Below are 20,599 nucleotides of genomic sequence, written 5' to 3'. Positions count from 1 at the left end.
TAAAAGCTCAAAAAAGTAGTTCGTTTACGTGCTTAAATTTTGTTATATCAGTATTTTTCTGTTACTTTTACATGTACCACCACGACAGCCTCCATAAAAAACTCATTTTTAAAAGCAATTTCTATAAAGTATAGCTCAGAAAGTGTGTTTTTCGGCCGCCATTCAATTTAGTACACCTCAGGAAATTGGTAGATACAGAGGTATTTCAACAAATAGCGTAGTAAAAACTAATTAACAGGGATGATGTAACTGAAGAATAACTTTCAGCATCAAACTAACTGCTTTAAACTATAACTTTCATCAGTTACCTCTTTAGAGAAGTACATTTTGACTATAACAAGTTAATGTATTTATAACTTACTTGAACTTCAATTGGCAATTTTTTTAATGAATTTTCAATGTAGGTCTGCAGCTTTTATTTGAGTGAAGATCTTTAAAACTCACGCATTACTTTGTAAGCACTCTCTCTATCGAGACTTTTGTATCATCTGGTTAGCGGTAGACCTTAGGAAAATATTTTCTCAACCACCCGATTAAGCGAAATATAATCGGGTGTTTTCCCGGCGTAGGTGTTGGATGAAAAGTTCTCGGGCTTTCCACCGGGTAATAAAATCCTTCTCCGCCGACGTTTCGATGTCCATCAGGGGCATCATCCTCAGGGCAACTGAGTGACCTCAGGTTGATGCCCCTGATGGACATCGAAACGTCGGCGGTGAAGGATTTTATTACCCGGTGGAAAGCCCGAGAACTTTTCATCCACCCGATTAAGCGTCTGGCTCGATTGTGTGACGTTTATTACGTAAATTTGAAAGAGGTGCTAGATTTTATTATCAGAATACTGTACAATTCGCTTTTAACGAATTTCAGCGAACCATCGTTCTATTTTGCTACGAACGGGATTTAGTTATATCCATATAAATGGGCTTTGCCCTCTACATCACAGGATTGCCGGCTAATATTCTGTATATCGTCTTTAATTAAGCAAGAGTTCCGTCACATTTAACCATTGGCCTACCCTTTCCATCAAACTTTAATAAAAAAATATAAATATTTTAAATCTGCAGTAGAACTTAGTGGAGATTGCCACTCGTAAGAATAACTAATGATAAGGTAGGGAACGGTGAAGTAGCGAAGGTAGCCGTAACTTCTTTATGAAATAGGTAATAATTCGCCAAGGGACCAAAGATTAGTCGTAATAGCGGGGATATCGCATAATCCGAACACGTTACATGCGGGAAAATTAACGTAGTGCGATCATATGAAAGTCCAAGGTACCGTGAACTCACCTCGTAAAAATGCGGGATTTCGGCTCATGCGTGATCGTCATAAGCAAGCTTTACTGTACTTACTGTTTTTGATGCTCTGTACTGTTTCGGCTTGGCTGCTCTGCACGAATCCGTGAGTGACGAAGTACGTGTGGTGCGAAGCGTTGAAACGGGATCGTCTCAGCGAATCCACATCTCCCGACACAATCAACTCACCATCCAGGGGACCGTTCCTGCAACAATAGTCATTGTAACAAAATTTTTTAATTTAATTTAATTAATTTTTAATGGAAAAAATTTAAAATTCAAGGAAATGATGTAAATGAAAGACAGCTGGAAAAGAAGATAATGAATTAGATCGTTTCGACATAATTTGTACTTGTGGGCATGAAGATGGTTTTCGATAACATGGATTTGGTCGCCTTTCGGGTTGAGCAACAAGGATCTAATAAGCATTTGTGATTTTTATAGCGTAAATACGAACATGTCATCACAATTTTTGAGCTCAAGTCGTCCTTTGCATTTTTTCATTTGAATACTGCAGATCTTATAAACCAGCGCATTCTTTTATTATCACCCTGAACTTGAGACTTTTGAATCACTAGTTCACTGCCGGATCTTAGGATAAGATCGACTTCAAGAGGCTAGTCGTTTCTTGTTACATCATTTTTTAAAACGTATCATATTATTTCAAATTTTGTGGGAATAAATAGTAGACCATTGTTTGAATCGTGACTGAAAATTAATTATGAAAGCTTTTTCTTTGATGTATATTTTTAAAATTTGTGTTGCATGCAAACCTTGACCTTAGACGAAGTTTTCTCAAGATAATGGAGTTTTTTAAAATGAAAAGAATATGACCGGTCGAACGGAAGTCATGAGTGCTGAAGTGAAATAAGAATGTTTTTAAATACTCCAAAGGATGAAGTTCGCCATGAAAAAATATTTGGCTTATCCGGGATTCGAACCCGGAATCTCCGATTAACGCGACTTCCCGGATCGGGATATCCGGATTCGAATCTCGGCTAAGTCAAATATTTTTTCATTGCGAACTTCTCTATCTCTCCAACTCCAACGCAACTTCTCTATATCTCCAACCATAGACACCAAATGGGTCAGGTTATTTATGGAAGGCCGTGCCGGCATTGATAATATGGAAAGAATTGCCCCATTTCCATACTTAATCAGCAAAAACATTCTTAAAGCACTGCAGAAACAAGTGTCTTTGTACACAGTCAGGCGCCATGAAGTTCGCTTTGAAAAAATATTTGACTTATCTAGAATTCGAACCCGGAATCTCCGATTAACACGACTTCCCGAATCGGGATATCCGGATTCGAATCTCGGCCGAGTCAAATATTTTTTCATGGTGAACTTCATCCTTTGGTGTAAATAACTTTGCATCAGTGTGCGTGACTGTGTACAAAGACACTTGTTCCTGCATTGCTTTAAGAATGTTTTTGCTGATTAAGTATGGAAATGGGGCATTTCTTTCCTCATTATCAATGCCGGCACGGCCTTCCATAAATAACCTGACCAATTTGGTGTCTGTGGTTGGAGCGGTAGAGATAGAGAAGTTGCGTTGGAGTTGGAGAGATAGAGAAGTTGCGAATTTTGTGGAGGATATTGTGGGCAAGGGGAAGATAGCGGGGCAAGAACGAAAAGGGATATAGTTTCCTTATCCCATCTCTCTTAAAATTGGTTGGTGCCCAAGCAGCGGACGATATCCTTCGGATAAGTAAATGAAGTTGATGTATCCAAAATACGTTGTAATTTCACGATGAATAGTTTGAAAACGTTACAAAGATATCCAAGTTGCAATATCAATGACATTAAAACAATAGGGTAGTTTCCTTCATAAAATAAAACGAAAGGCATTGATTGCGATTCGTTACCCACCATTAGTGTATCCATAATATACTAATTATTTGGTTTTAGAAATCCCAGTTTAGACGAATGTTAATGGTCAATTATAACCTCAATTGACCAGATTGGCGCCCATGCGATGCCACTCCACGTGACGTCACAGGATCCGGGATGCTATACGAGTAGTCGGGAGTTTTTCATCGACTGAGATTACCAATGCATGCATGAGGCAGAGAGCTCAGGGACACATTGAAAATGGCTCCGAATTGGTGTGAATTTCACACCCCCAGAATACTTCATAACAGGGAAAAGTGCTGATTCCATTGCAGGCACGGTTGAGCTTATTTTGGAGAGTTTATTTTACTTCGTGTGAGTACTTTATTTGCATGAAGATTAGAAGTGATTTTTAGGCATAAGGTTTCAAATTAAAACTTAAGGCGTTCATTTCTGTGACCGAGAGTAAATCCCCATGGGCGATTTGCCTCCGAAGGGGATGTGTCTCGGACAATCGCCACAGAGTTTAAAAATTCGGGGAGGAGGGGGATTGAAGTTCCTAAAGCTACATTCCTGCACACAAGATTTAGGCAATAGGGTAGTTCCCTTCATCAAAGAAAACGAAAGGCATTGATTGCGATTCGTTACCCACCATTTAGTGTATTCATAATATACAAATTATTTGGTCTTGGGACCCCAGTTTAGGCGAATGGCAATGCTCAATTTTAACCGCATTTGAAAAAGGTCAGATTGGTGCCCATGCGATACCACTCCACGTGACGTCACAGGGACCTAGTTTCTATACGAGTAGGGAGGTGTTTTACATCGTCTGAGATTACCAATGGGGATTACCAACCACGAGGCACAGAGCTCAGGGAAACATCTCTTAGTAATCACCTATAAAAATTGCCTATGTTCGGTAAGTTTCCTTCGTTTGATAGGGTATTAATAATCCTTATTTAAGCCAAGCGCTTCCCTCCGACAGGGTACTCCGCTACCTGCTAACAGCCTGCATGGTAGTCTTGCACCAAGGTGGCCTCACACGGCGACAGACGGAACCAAAATGATGTCACACGGGGTTTTCCCAGCATTCATACTTGGCCGTCGCGTTTTCGCGCGCTTGAAATTTTTCACTTTTCATTTAATCGCGAAAAATCGATATCGTCATTTAAAACTCTCAAAGCGTGAAATACGTACTCCAGGAGTAATAATCTTTCTATTCAGGCACTAAAAAAATAATAGGAAACCACCCTATTGTTATTCCAAGCAGCATCCATAGATAGCATATGTTCTGTATAGAACTGAGGAGGGCACATGTTTTGTCTGCATGTCTGGGAATTACCAATAACCATAATAAGCACACACATTATCTGCTCATTAGATGCTGTAAAGATATCTGGGATATGTTGCAATATGGACCTCCGGACTATCGGACATCGCTGCAACGTCATTTGTCCGGCCCTTTGGATATTTCACAGATATCCATGCACCGTTAATGGGATTAAGATGGATATTACACGGATACCATATGTTAACGCCAAACATTTTGCCTGGATGTTGTAGGGATATTGATTGCTGCTTGGGTGGTATCTCTAACCACGTTTTCTTCCTGAGTGAAGATAAAGATCCCTCAACTTTGTGTCATTCAAGTGATTCATTTCCTTGGATGCGTGGTTTCCGCGATTTGGCAATTGATTCAGGCTGCAAATTTGTCGCGCAAATCCACGAACAGCATGACTGAGCAATGTGACTCCATGTAGAGCAAATGAAGGTCTAACTGGTTGACTTATGAGGCTATTGCGTCGTCATTTTGGGACTGACTGTGTCTTTGAATGACTCATTTTTAATAGCTGTAAACGGCTGGTGTCCTAACACCCCCTGCCACACGCCTTTTAGGCGGCTTGCGGGGTATTATGTAGATGTAGATGTAGATGTTGGCCGTTTGCAACTTTAAAGGCCGTTTTACACGGGGCACGGAATTGTGAAGGTTAGAACTGTATTAATTTCTACAATGGCGTGGAATTGCGCGAATGCATGAGCGAAATTACAACAGGGGCTATTTTGCCATCTCACGTCCACGCTTTCTCGCACGTGTTCTAGCGATTCACCGCTTCACACGACGCAATTTTGACTGCGGCTTCGTACACACGTCAGATTGTGCAAATACGTGCCCCGTGTAAAACGGCCTTTATGACAGCTAAAGGGACCAAATATGAAAAATAAAAATCTCTATGTCATAACCTCCTCCACTCTCTCATTGGTGCAATTCGACGGCTGGTTTGGATAGATAAGTATAAAGCCCATCCCAGTCGAAGATACTTGCATGCAAAGTAGGTTAAGAATGCCTATTCTTTACCCTGGGCCACCCTGCTCTTCGAGGATTCACGTATGAAGGTGTTCAAACGCTTAAAACGGGATTCGAACCCTGGGCTCTCCGAGCAGGAGCAATGCGTTCTATTCAATTGTATACCATACTCGCCACGTGTTGCTCAAACTTGGCTATGGACTTCATGGGCCAATTCGGATTCCTACTTTATGAACGCCGATGTTATCTCGCCAATGTCACCTACTTAGCAATAGTCTCTTACTTTGTGTACAGCTTGAAGAATACGTCGGACTGAAACACGGGCTCTTGGGTGGCGTTTCCGTAAATCTTCCCCGGCACGGGGTCTCCATTGTCATCGGGGAAATACATGATCTGCGGCAACTTTATCGAGGAATCATTAAAGTCAGCCATGTTCGCAAAGTCTTCAAACGATGGTAAGTTTGGCATAGATGGCATACTTGGCATGGAAGGCATTGTTGGCCTCGTTGGCATTGCTGGCATATTTGGCAGCCCAATCGGAATCCCTGAAAGATGAAATAGGAGAAGCAATCAGAATTTAGATAAAATGATTTATGCTTTGTTACTACCAATCTGCAGCTATGTTTCACACCGCCAGTCGCCTAAATATGCATGCTATGTGAGGTGATGGGACAGCAAGCGTCAAAAATCTAGAGAATCAATGGTGGATCTAGGTGTGGACCAAGGGGGAGGGGGGTAAGCTGAGAGTCTGGATGTTTCCTTCCATATGAAAGGGGGTTCGAGAATTTTGGAAATTTGGCATTTTCGAGGCTCAAAAACAGCTGTTTTTAGGCTGATTATTCGGCACAAAAATTTACAAATATGCTCCTTAAATGCTCCCTATGCACTTTAAAACTAATTTGTAATTCAATTCGTTACAGTTGGTAAATTTACCGGAAAATACGACTAAATATTTTTGTGCAAACAATAAGTGGTAGCCTCCAAAAATTCCGATTTTATCTGGTGTGTGTTTAAACCCAATGGGGAGCTATAGATTCACCACTGAAGAGAATAACAGTGAAATATTTCCATGTAAACGTAATTTCAGGTAAATTATCCATTGCATATGGTATTGATGAAGTAGTGTTCAAATGTGATTTTTGAACCCTCACACTTTTCTTTGCAACTCTAGTGATAAAATTAATTCCATTCCGAAAAGAAGTCAAATTATATTATTATTTGTTCATGAACTAACACTCAATGTTTTGAATTGTATTTATTAACAACTAGATGACCCGGAGAATTTCGTATCACCTTAGTATCTATCTGAAAATACCAAAATCAATTACAGTTAGTCCTTCTTGCCAAAATTTGAACGGCTAAACCAATTTGGCTACTTTTGGTTATAAAATATGTGTTAGCAATCATTTGATGTCCAATCTTTCAACCAAGTCACGGATTATCGAATCATTGTGTTACAGATAACTATCTCAAAAAATAAGTATCTACCCATTAATTTTTTTCGGTGAGTATAGTTTGTGGCCTCTCTTTTTTACATGTGGTTATTTAATAAACTTCTTTACAATTTAAATGAATATAATATCTTCATCTACATTGAAAACAATACATTTGCAATAGAGTTCATCAATTTAATGATTTCTTATAAACTATATTTTTCATTTCTGTCGGTGTTTAAATTTACAGATATGACGAAGTCAATTGACGCAACTGTCACATTTTTTACTGTTAGCCATTAAGGGTTTAGAATCATTTCCCATTCCAGAAACTAATGGATTTGATGGATCTGATAGTGGCTCCAAATGCGGAAATTTTACTTTCCCACCAGCATAACATAATCCATTAAATTCACCGCTGCATCGTAATGCCTTACAATATCGACAAATGCTTTTCATTTCCCCAACTGCTGCTGATTAATCGGATCAGTAATCAACAACCCGATCGTAGTTGAATTATACCAGTTCTAGGATCACAGGAGCACTGCGTTTTAACCGATAAATTTTATTGTGTCGTGCTCGCAATTGTTGTGTTTGATGATCACGAACTCTTTGCATTCTAAGCCTATGTTCTTCATTTTCAGTCACTCTATAATGCAATTCTGCCATACCAACAGGACTATTACTCTTATTATATGCCCCTCGCTGGTCATCAGGGGTAGCACGCAAGGAAACTCTTTTGTTTGAATGCGACGATCTAAGTTAGGTCGTCTTCTCCTTGGCACTGTAAATAAACGAGGAAAATAAAATTCTTGCGCACTTAGCGGTTGTGTTACTGTGTCAAGTTACGTAATCAAATAACTGTCTTAACATTAAATATACAAAGATAAAAAGGCTAATAACTAAATAAGGCGAAATAAAGTGAAGAAAGTTGTCGCACAGTATCTTTGTGAATAAATAATGTTATGTAAAGATTTCCACGGCTTAAGCATAGGATTTATTTTTTTCATAAACTTACGGAGAGATGTCAAACTACATTAACAATACTGACGGTCTACAAACGGTCTACGGACATACAAAAATGTGTGTTTCTATTTCTTCTCAATGGTATATATTTCAACTACATCTGACCGTTATCACTAATTTAAATGTGTAAAAGAAAACGGTCTGCAGGCATTAATACGGAACTTTACATGTATTTCTCAGGGAAATGAGTCAGGGCCCATTTCAAGGCATAATGGACCGTGCGACCTAATATTCTCTCCGTTTAAACCATTCTTGAACTTTCACAAATATTCACAACAAAAATTTGCCAAATCAGTCCAGCCGTTCTCGAATTTTATCGAGAATAACGCTCAGCAATTCATTTTTATTATACAGAAGATAGATAGGTCGATAGAGGAATATTGTATGTATAGATTTTCAAGAAAAATTACATAAAACTAGTGTTATTTCCTAACTTTAGGTATAGGAATAGTTTTACGCCCTCATTATCAGTTAATATTTTAGTTTATATTTCAATGTTTATGGATGCATAATTACGGAATGCTTAGGTCAAATGCTTAGTCGGAACCATTGTACACTATTCCCGTTCTGCCCCAATGCAGTGGAGTGCACTTATTTTCTAAGTATACCATTAACACTAGAATGCCGAAGGGTGTCATTTTGACACCCTACGCGAACATTTTTTTCATAGCTGGCCTTTAAAGGTTGTACAATGACATATTTCAAGACATTTTATCATTTTTAAGGCTCAATAAGGCGACTGTGTTAGGGATACCCCCCTCTCTTTTTTCCGGCCTAAAAAAATCAAATTTACCTTGAATGCCGGAGGGTGTCATTTTCACACCCAGTATATTTTATCATTTCTTCGTTCGGTTTTAGGTGCTTCGTGGGATGCAGCTTCGTTATTAGTAGCCAAATTAGTGTTTTAGAACAGTACACCTTCGTGATTGTTTATGTTTCACATAATTTCAATAAATATCAGCTGTTCATCATTTTTTCGAAAATTTATTAGCTCGTGAGATAAGCATATTCCGCTCTATTTGCGAATGATTTTCCTTGAAAGCAGCCAAATTTTACCGCGACGACACTTTTTTACTGCACTACACACGACGACGTACAAAAAAAATAAGCGTAAAAAGACTAGCGACTAAGAAAAAAATAATCTGCAACATAACACAGAACATTGGTGTCAAAATGGCACACTCCCGGCATTCTTGAGGTGTGCCCATTTCCCGGCATTCTAGTGTTAATCCCTTGAGCTAAAATGGCGAGTCTAACTCGTCATCAATTTCCGATGCTGAATCGCGCAATGTCGAGTATAGCTCGTCCTCACAATTTGGCCCTATTTAGGGGAAAATATTAATATTTAGAAAGTTTAACAATGAAAAAACATCCGTAACGTACATAAAGAACTCATATTTCATGAAATATGACGCATAGGAAGGAATAAAATGATTTATACGAGTAATGATAGCTGTGTTCTCAATTTATTTAACTAGATAGCTTACATTATGAATTATTAATTACTTTTCTATCGCTGTTCTCTGTTGATTACAAACTGAAAAATATCATTTCATTACCAACCATTCAATCAAAAAAGAACCACAGAAAAATAAATAGAGGGAAAGATCTCTATATTTAGAAAATTAATTGAAGTAAATGGGGTAAAAATAAAATTTAGATAGCTCCCCCCAGTAAATGAATGTGATAGCGCGGAATGGGTTGAATGTGATTCTAAGCAAAATGCGTCACATATTGGATAGATGCATAGCATGATTCCTCCTCGAAACAGCTGCGCTTTGCTCCAAGATAACGAAATTTCACGCGTGGATATCTCTCTTCCTTGTGGTTATCATCGCTTACGCATCCTGTTCCGCACTCGCCACGATTTTTAATAAACATATTTTTCATCATTATTTTTCTTATCTACTCCTTCGATTGCTAGAATGGCGGGATGCTATCCCCACAAAGTTAAGTGGCAGCTGAAGGTCGGGCATAGAAGTAGTTGATTGCAAAAAAATTGCAAACGTAAGAAAACGAGAGCTACGGCTTCTGCGCGTGCGATCAAAATAAAAATGGACAAACGGATCACGTGATCTCCAACCCCTCAAGTCCTCCTTATAAGTACGTGTGTGGAACAATCACCAATTTACTAATTCCGGCGATTTTTCTTTAAGGACACGATATAATTGTATTAAATAACATTTATGTCAATGACTCCAAAATATTCATGGATGGCAGTGAAAAAAAAGCACATTCCACCTCATCATGTGATTGTTTCGGATTAACTCTACAATAGACAATAAAAAATGAGAACCGGAGCTCAACAGCAATTTAGACTGCATTGTCGCTTTAAGGAGTTATAATAAAATTAACATATTAAAAATAAAATAAAAATAGCGTTTTTATGGCGAAGACAAAAGAATAAAATAAATTTTCTCTGAGCGTTATCCTGAGAGTCTCAAAATGAATTGCTTCAAATGCAACGAAAAACGTAGGGCGCATGCTCTACTATAACACTCAATTCATACGTATCTAACATTATTACATAATGAAACTACGAAATACAGTGAACTAGAGTTAAATACATTTTAAGTATACATAATAATAGGGTGGTTTCCTATTATTTTTTCATTGCCTATTTCGGAAGATTATTACTCCTGGAGTACGTATTCCACGCTTTTAGATTTTTAAATGACGATATCTATTTTTCGCGATTAAATGAAAAGTGAAAATTTCCAAGCGCGCGAAAACGCGACGGGTAAGGAAATCTCTCCGTGTGACGTATTTCTGGTTCCCCCTCCCGTCTTGTGAGGTGACCTTGATCGAGGCTCTGAGCGCTGATACGACGCAGGCTGCTAGAGGGTAGCTGAGTGCCTTGCTGGCTGGTAGAGCTTGGCTTAAAAAAGGTTTATTAATACCTTATTAAACGGGGAAAACTCCGACCTTAGCCAGTTTTAATAAGTGATTATTAAGACATGTTTCCCTGAGCTCTGCGCCTCATGCATGCATTGGTAATCTCAGACGATGCATAACTCCTATCTTCTCGTATAGAAACTAGGTCCCTGTGACGTCACGTGGAATGGCATCGCATGGGCGCCAATCCGGACTTTTTCAAATGCGGTTAAAATTGACCATTGCCATTCGTCTAAACCGGTATTTCTAAAACCAAATAATTGTAACATTATGAATACAGTAATGGTGGGTAACAAATCGCAATCAATGCCTTTCGGTTTATTTGATGAAGGAAACTACCCTATTGTCATCATGTTCGGCTCTCCCCAAGATATAATAAATATATTTTTATTACTATTCATCTTCTTCTAAGTAATCAACCCTTGGGTTGGTTTGCAGCAGTCATCCATCTCTGTCTGTCCTCCGCCAGCCTCTTCAGCTCCAGGTAGCTGTTGCAGCCCATGTCCTTCATTACTTGGGTAATATAGCTCAACCTCGGCCTTCCTCTGCCGCTCTTCCCCTCCACAGTGCCCTCTAAAACTGTTTTTACCAATCCATCATGTCTCAGTAAATGACTAACCCATTTATTTCTCCTTGCAGTTAAAATATTCCACAGGTCTGCTTTCAATCCCAGTCTGTCCAGTATTTCTTCATTCGTAACCCGGTCTACCCATGAAACTTTTAACATTCTACGGTAGCACCATAGTTCAAAAGCATCAATTCTTTTTTTTCTCTGCTGCTCCTATCGTCCAAGTTTCACTACCATAAAGCATTATGCTCCACACAAAAGTTTTGAGTAGATTCATCCTAATCTTGATACTCATGTTTTTTGAAACGTATATCTTTCTCTTCTTGTTGAAAGCTATTTTTGCCTATTGTATTCTACTGCTTATTTCCCTTTTGCTTCTGGCATCCGTGGTGATCTTGCTTCCTAAATACGTGAATTCTTCTACATTGTTCAGCTGTGTGTTATCCAAGGTTATATGTGCTGGTATTCCTGTTTTGCTTACTACGAGTGTCTTGGTTTTGGTCCTGCTTAACTTTAGATTGTATCTAGCCAGCGTGACTTCCATCTCCCTAAGCACTTCTTGTAGTTGGTCTTCACTTTCTGCCGAGACTGCTAAGTCGTCCGCAAAACATAGCTTATATATCCTCTGCCCATGGACCTTAATTCCTGCTTCCGGTAAGTTGCTCCCTGCCTCGTCCAGTGCTCTTTGTAGGTATAAGTTAAATAGCGCAGGTGACAATGAACATCCCTGTCTCACTCCTTTTATAATTTTGGCCTGCTGTTCATATTGTCCAAATCTCAGCACTGCAATTTCTTCTTTATAGAGACCCTAGATAATTCTTCTATCTTTGTAAGTTATCTTAGCTTCTTTCATTATGGTAAAGAGCTGCTTCCAATCAACACTATCAAAAGCTTTTTCAAGATCAACAAAAGCTATGTAGGTGTTCTTTTCTTTACTCAATCTTTTTTCTAGTATGATTCTAATGGCAAGTACTGCATCTCTAGTCCCTCGTCCTTTTCTAAATCCAAATTGGTCTTCGCTGAGGAGAGTTTCAACCTTATCTTCAATCCGGCTTAGTACAATGTTAGTCAGTATTTTAGAGGCATGTGTGACAAGGCTCAACGTGCGGTATTGTTCACATCTGTTGGCTGATGTTTTCTTTGGGATTGGTATCATTATACACTTTTGGTAGTCTGAGGGAATGTCACCTGTTTCGTAAATCTCACACACTAGTTGATATAGTGCATTATGTATTTCTTCTCCAGTCATCTTCAATAATTCTGCTGGTATGTCATATATGCCAGGTGCTTTATTATTCTTGAGTTTTGATAGTGCTTTGTCATATTCTCCCCTCAGTATGCTGTCTCCTTCTTCTTCTTGATTGACTTCACCTTCGTTCTCAATCACTGTGCTTGTACTAATTGTCATATATCCATCATATAACTCCTCGATGCATTGTTTCCACATTTTTCCCAATTCATCTTGTTCATAAATCATTTTGCCATTTTCGTTCCGTAGTCCATTGCTTCTAGTTTTATGATTTCCAAAGAATTGCTTCACTATTCCATAAGCCGAATCCATTTCATTACGTTTCATATGTTCTTCGACTTCTTGGCATTTTCCTTCCCACTATTCATAAGATACACATTTTCCTTATTTACTCCTGCGATAAGCCATTGCTAGCGTGATGAAATGCTATCCCCATAAAGTTAAGCGGCAGCTCAAGGGCGGGCATAGAAGTAGCTAATTGCATAAACGCCAGTGACGGCTTCTTGGCGTGCAATCAGAATTGAAACAGATCACATGCTTGATCTCCAAGCTCTCCACCTCGGACCTCTATCTGTCTGGAAAAATCACCTATTTCCAAATTCTGGCGAATATTTACATATTGCACTGTGACTCTAAAATTTCATTTCCAATAAATTCAAAAGTCATGCAAGAATGAGATAAAAAAACATTTTTATGTATTTTCTTCCTCGAAATATTTGCTCTCTCTCTCTATAATATACAAAACTGGGGGATTCAAGGCCACAGTTTTCCGACTACTTCTCAGCCACTGCGCTCTCGACCATAATAATTTGTCTTCCTTTTTCAAGCGAGTTTAGGACAGCATTGTCCTCTTTTACTTGCCCGGTCAAATTAGCCCAAAAAATAGGGGTCCCCTTGCATAAATTGCCAACAAGCTGAAAATTCTCATGAACCTCAAGGATACCACTCTAATGAAATCCTGAAAAGTCCCCATCGATCCCGTGTGTGCAAAATTTTTTATTCAAGGTCAAATGTAAAAAAAATGAGTTTTTTTGCATTTTTTGGCCAAACGGTTAGTTTTATGATAAAAATTGCTCAAATAAAAATTGTAGATCAGAAATTTATCTACAAAATTGTCATTTCTATTTTTTCTCTAAGATTTACCATATCTGAGAAAAAACCTTTTAAATAATAATTAATAATGTTACAATAATGCTCGGAGAACGCAACAATATAGTCAAGCATATTACGGAGAGTACAGCTCCAGCCTACATTCGAAAGTCTTTTTCTCAGAAACGGTAAATCTTAGAGAAAAATAGAAATGACAATTTCGTAGATAATTTTCTGATCTACAATTTTGATTTGAGCAATTTTTATCATAAAACTAACCGTTTGGCCAAAAAATGCAAAAAACTCATTTTTGTGACCTTTGACCTTGAATAAAATTTTTTGCACACACAGGATCGGTGGGGACTTTTCAGGATTTCATTAGAGTGGTATCCTTAAAGTTCATGCAAATTTTCAGCTTGTTGGCAATTTATGCAAGGGTCAATGTCTATTTTGACCGGGCTATACAGTTAACTTGATTGACAATCACAAACATCCATGCCCTGCATGGACCATATTTACACTGAGGCATAGACATTGAAGTTGGGTGCTTTCTTTTCAGGGAATATTTTCCTAAAATTAAAGTGGAACGCAATAAAAACGAAGAAATTGATTAATTAAGACGTGGAAAATATAAAATAGATCGACGAAATTGAAATTTTTTCCATTAACTTAATCTCGTTCAAATATTAAATCTCCGTGGAAAATCAACTGTTGTTTCGAGGGAGAATCTACGTATGAAAATTTCTGAACTTGAAAAAGAGATAAATGAGCTATTAGTAAATTCCCGTATAAAATTGTATAAAGTCAGAAGTCTTCACAATTAAATAGAAATAGTCAAAACCAGTCCCTTGATCAAATGTATACTTTAATACTTCCATTTAATATCCTCAGCCTGAAGCGAACATTCCACAATAACAAAATCTGTAGACCATAAAAACAAAGTAAATAGATAAAAATACTTTGTTTCCAGCTCAGTTCCTTTGCGAATTATTGGATATTGCTTCCTATGTATCGTGCTTAAATTTAGAAAAAAACTAAGTAATTGAAGAATTGTAAGGTATCATGCGTGTTTCTATTGGGATTTATATGTATCAACTATGTTTACTTCCTAAACATATAAACCTTGGAAACTGAAAATAATTTATTTTTCCTTTAATGACACAATATAACAGTATAAAATATAAATGACTCCAAAATGTTCATCGATGGCTGCGAAAAAAATACATGGCATTTTATTATGTCATTTTTTCAGATTTACTCCGCAATAAACGTTTTTAAAATCAAAATTAGAGCCAAACATCGTTTTTGACTATATTTTCGCTTTAAAGAGAATAAAACAAAAGAGTATACTATTTTGGTGCGGATATATGGACTCGGATTTTGAAAACAAAAAAGTGTGATGGTGTAGATTCACATTTGAGATTTTGAAATGGCGTTTTTTAGGAAGGCTAATCGACATTTTCTTTAATGGAAATTAAATAACAATAGGAAATTAAAGTTTCAAGTTTCTCCCGGCGAATTGCTAACGTAAACGGTTTTCGGGTTTCCGTCCGGGTTAGATTTCTCCATCTCCATCCTTGCTGACGTTTCGACGAATGACTTATTATCACCGACATCAGAAATGCAGCCACCAATATGAACCGACGCGACGGGAAGAAGCAAAAACGAATCCACCATTAGGAATTGACCTCACCTGTGAGAGACACTGTAAAGTTCCATGAATACGCGAGTTCATTCAAGCACAAGCTGTGCGCCTTCAAACTCCCACGCAGTTCGCTTGCAATACACGTATGGGATTACATTATAAACTTTTCGAAAGCTACAGACTTCCAAAATAAATATTATTTCAGTAACTCCGACCTCTTATTTGATTTCTATCGTTATTATTTTTGTATTACTGCTATGAATGTGTTTCATTTTTGTCCTTCTAGCCGCTAAAGAGGCGTCGGACATAACCAGAAGTAGCACTACGGGCTTTGGGAGCATGAGATGCATCTGCGAACTGACCTTGGTGGAAATCCGTGCAGACGTATGGAAATTCATAACGGATAGACGAGCAGACATTCTCTTGTTCGCTACCCGTCTACGAGACCGCTGAATCGAAACCCTGCCAGATTCTCATGAGGATTCACGTGTGAGTACGATTATGGAGGTCCGAGACTTAAGTACCCTGTACCTCAGCAGGGTGAGGGAACGGGATGGAAAGCAATGAAAGAAGAGCCGAAATCATAAGTCCTAATTCACCACTCGGGTAGTAGTTCGTTGTGTACGGCCCTTAATAGCTTCATATTTTGATAGAAGTAGGGATGAGTCGATTCCATTTTTTCAGTTTCGAATCTATTCCGATTATTTAAAATCGATTCCCGATTCTAGATTCCGATTTCATCGATTATTATTCATTAATACAGGCGGAGTGTTGATTTATTATTATAATTGCTGTCATTAAAGCTTATGAATTGAATGGAAAAAAATAACGAAGACAATTAGGTGGCGCACAAGCATATCTTTTTAAAAGCGAATTAGAATGATAGTTATACATCCTCATTTTTAGCAAAATAACGAACACTACAGACATAAGTACGCTACTATAGACATAAGTTGTTCATTCTCGTGTCAGCGGCCTCGGTGGCGATGGGGATCAGTCCTTTCCTGCCAAAGAAGAGGTAGCGAGTTCGAGTCCCGATTTGGAAGGAATATCCAGGGTGAGGTTGTGCGTGAAAGTTTAATTTCTTAAATTTTTTGAACACCCCGATGTAAACTAGCCAGTATGATCTGTATTCGGTGGCATGGGAATAAAATAAAAAATAAAATAAAAGATATCTTAATATTGTAAGTACAATACACAACGGCTCAGGTGTGTGGCGGCTTTCATGCCCCCAGCTAATAGTCTATTTGCAAAATATTTATCTTCCTGAAATCGATGGAATCGGAATCGAACGTAGGCGATCGATTCTCGATTCCATATCGGAGAATCGGCGGAATCGAAAATCGACATATGAAATCGACTCATCACCAAAAAGAACCTTGGTTCGATTACCGGTTCACGGGGATTTCTCCCCCTTGGCGATTAATGCGAATACCACCGCTGACATCATGGCAGGATTAAAATATTCCATACATTTTGCACCGTATCACGAAAATTTAAACGATGTCTACCGGAATCGATGGAATCTGAGTCGACTTTAGACGATCGATTCTCGATACCGTGCACGAGAGTCAGCTGAATCAAGGCCGTAGCCAGGGACGGGATCAAGGGGGATTGATCCCCCCCGAAACGAAAAATAAAATAGATATTACCTTCTTTATGCTCGCTTGGTGCTCACACGACGATCTTATACTGCGGCGCAGTGACATCTAGTAGTGAGTGGTGATAGTACATACGGTCGTGTTCGAATTGAATTAAGGAATTGTCGATAGGCTTAGAGATTCCAAATATTCACAAACTTCTAAAGATCTTCGCAACACTGCCTATTTCCACATGTACTCCTGAGAGGACTTTCTCTTCTCTAAAACGCCTCAAAACTTATTTAAGAAACTCTATGGGCCAAGAAAGACTAAGCGGTTTGGCTTTGATGTCAATCCACCGCAGAATTGACATCGACACCGAGGAGTTAATTAATTTGTTCACTACAAAGAAAGCTAGAAGGCTAAAGTTAATTTTATAATAATATATGTATTTTCCTTTAAGGGTTTATAATAAATGTGTATGTTTAACTGTATACGTTATTTTATTTATCTTATAAAAATAATTTTATGTTTGTCTACTATTCCATAAACCCCCCCCCCCCCCGAAAATAGTTTCTGGCTACGGCCTTGACCGGAATCGAGAATCGACATTTGGAATCGACTCATCCCTAAGATAGAGGCATATACTTCAGTAGAGAACCCTTACCGATTGCGGCGCTTGCCACAGCCACGAGGGAGGCGACGAAGTAACACTTCAATAGGAGAGCCATGTCTGAGCGTCCGTTGTCTGCAGGGTCGGCCGGAACACTGGGGGCGAACCGTGTTGGAGTGGGCTGCTTATTGGTTGCTGGCGATCGCTGGGGTCGTGACCTCGGCGGTACACGACGACCTTTAACCCGGCCGCAGATGAGGAAGGCGCGTGGCGGGTTAGAAGCATGCTGCCCAAGCGTTTAAACACTTCTATCTTATCCATAAGGTCGAGAAGAGAAAATTTATTGCTGCTATTCTGGATGGAATCGCACAGTGCTATTCGCCGATATTACACCAGAGGGTGTAATAGTATTGCGTATTACACCCCTGTTGCAATACGGTTTTCTGAACGGGCATAATCCATGTTTCAATTACACCGGAAGGCGTAATTCTCAAAATCTCTGTAGCGTCGGTGCAATTCAGTATTCTGATCGGCGAATCGCACTCAGTAGGGGTGGAATAATAATACACCGTCTCCCGAATCGGATTATTCGGCATTACACCCCGTAAAACGTGCGCATTGAGGTGTTGCATTGTTTTTCTGAGGTTAAATTATCCTAATCACGTATTGAAAAATGGAATAATAGCTAAAAATAAAATTACATCACTTTTTCAAATTAAATAATCGTAGCTTACGTGATAAATATTTAACTATGTAAGCGATTTGTGTAGCAATTAACTTTTGAGCTTAATATGTGGAGCTCAAGCTTCCTTCATCGATAGTACGTGAAAAACAATTAATGCCTAGAGTTACTACGAATAGAAAAAAATTTCCGCAATGCATTTATATTTACTATGCATAATTTTATTGCAATACTTGACGTGCGACGAAAACATCCTCATTGTGGGCTATCAGGCCAATTCTTGAATTTCTTCAAGCTTGTGTTAACCTACTGACTCGCCAAATAAAAACATAGCTTTTCATGAAAACGAATAATACCAGATATTTTGATCAGCCGTTCGTTTGCTTGATTGGTTAATATATAAATATGAATGCTCCGAGTCAAAATTCTTCTCTCAAAATTATTCGCTTCCTTCTACAGTTAAAACTGGAATTTTATTAAAGTATAACACGGGCAGTGGACTCGGATTGCTCTCTTGAAAACAAAGGATTACTCCGAACATTAATAAAGTTCCCGAACAAATATGATTCACCACAGACGTTTAATGCAATATCCATGAACAACATAATGCAGTATTGATCATGTGGACTTCATCATAAATTGTTGCCTCTGTAAGCAAAAAAGTTTTCCACACATTTATGGTCCAGTTTATCGGCAGTTTTTTTTATTCTCAAACCACGAATACAGCGAACAACCATGCCCTGGGCAGGGGAAATCTACCCAGGTGGGACTCGAACCCGCGACCTTCTGTTTCGCAGGCGAGGACGTTACCCCGCCACCGAGGCCGGCATAATTTGAGGGTCTATCAAAATTTACAGTGAGCATATTAAAAATCAGTTGATACGAAAACAATAATAAGAAGTGACACAACAGCACTTTCCATATTATGCACTAGTGTTAGATTCACTTGTTCACAGCCGTTCCATCCATCCTTAAATTCACCATCACCTCCCTCTGCTGGTTCCATATATGCAGCTGAAATATTGAGATTATTCCAACATAAAACATGACAGCACAGCTGTGACGTCGTGTCGTAACCTACTTCGTTTCCTAAACAAAGAATAAACACTGAAATTTAGGGAATCATATAAGATAAAGCTAGCATTAGAAACGAAAGCTTATAGTTTATCCAGTAAAGCTATTCCGTCACGAGCAATACAATAAAAGTTGATATATATCTAATTTGGCAAACAAAAAATAAACAGACTTCGAAGCCCAGCACAATTGCGAAAAACTTCAAATGCATTTAGCTTTCAATGATTACTTCGCATTGTATATACCTTGCGTAGGTAAAATGAACTGATACAGATAACATGTTCTTTATTTATTCCCAATAAATCATTATTATTACTACATTATGAAACAATGACCTAACCCAACTGTACGCAGCCATTGTGGAATCTATCCAAACCAGCAACAACAACAAAAAGCCGATTTCCTGAATGAGGTTATCAAAGCGTATTACATATATGTATCCAAGGTTTTAATAATTTTTAAAATGTAAATAGGGTAAAATAAATATTTACAAGTCAATATTCCGTAGAAAACAGAAATATGTATAAAATCTCCTCTCCCTCATTGATTACGAAAACTGTTCAGAAAGTTTTTCATACGGAAAGAGGCGGAACTTTCAAATAGCTCGCCTAGGAAATAGCACGGTAGTATTGCGAAGAAAATTATTTCACCCCTTCATTCAGAATACGGGGTCAGTGTAATTACCCGTGGAATAGCTTCCGCTATTTATTTATCCCCTATTTCAGAATAGCAGCCTATGTGGGGGAAATCCCTGAGCCATCACATTTGTCTTCCATACATTAAGGATGTCGATTTTGTTTTCGGTCAAGACTGAATCACACGATCATTTTTTCTCGTCCCCCTTATTGTCTATCCGAACACGGAAGGCGGGTTAGGCAACGCTCGAGAGCCCAACACAAAACGCGTACCCACCGACCGCCAAAAAATTGCCGGAGTCTGTCGACTGGTCTGGTTCTATAATGAGTCACGAATCGCTTCACTCTGAAAACTTCACTCTGAAAAATAGTGGCATGTAAATAAGCGTAATTTGAATTTTTTGTTACAGGTTAGATTTCTACGACTGATTTAATTAAAAAAGAGTAAAAACACGACGGAATTATATCAATCAGTTATGTAGCACTTGGCCGTAGCAAAAAAAAGTGTAATCATCTTTTTTTAAGGTGTCACACCAAGTGTTACAAAATTAATTGACGTAACTTCGTCGTGCTTGTAATATTTTTACATGAAATCAAAACTGTCATGACAAATAAAAATTACGCTTACTTTGATGTGACAATTTAACAGGGTGGAGTGCAATTCGTGACTCATTATAACG

At 38.4% G+C, this 20,599-nt stretch overlaps 1 protein-coding gene across 1 annotated transcript in view; it reads right to left on the bottom strand.

Moving 5' to 3' along the window:
- The window catches only part of LOC124163768 (phospholipase A1-like), a 29,208-nt gene extending 11,400 nt beyond the window's left edge, over positions 1 to 17,808 (bottom strand). Inside the window, exons 1-3 of the mRNA XM_046540852.1 lie at positions 17,583 to 17,808; positions 5,714 to 5,975; positions 1,350 to 1,498 (exon numbers count right to left, since the gene is read on the bottom strand). Of these exons, the coding sequence (XP_046396808.1) occupies positions 1,350 to 1,498; positions 5,714 to 5,975; positions 17,583 to 17,646 (475 nt within the window). The 5' untranslated portion in view covers positions 17,647 to 17,808. The remainder of the gene's footprint in view (positions 1 to 1,349; positions 1,499 to 5,713; positions 5,976 to 17,582) is intronic.
- Positions 17,809 to 20,599: the final 2,791 nt, after the last annotated feature.

Source organism: Ischnura elegans, chromosome 8, assembly GCF_921293095.1.
Source record: "Ischnura elegans chromosome 8, ioIscEleg1.1, whole genome shotgun sequence".
NCBI classification, from domain to species: domain Eukaryota; kingdom Metazoa; phylum Arthropoda; class Insecta; order Odonata; family Coenagrionidae; genus Ischnura; species Ischnura elegans.
This window is presented reverse-complemented; position numbering and strand designations above follow the sequence as displayed.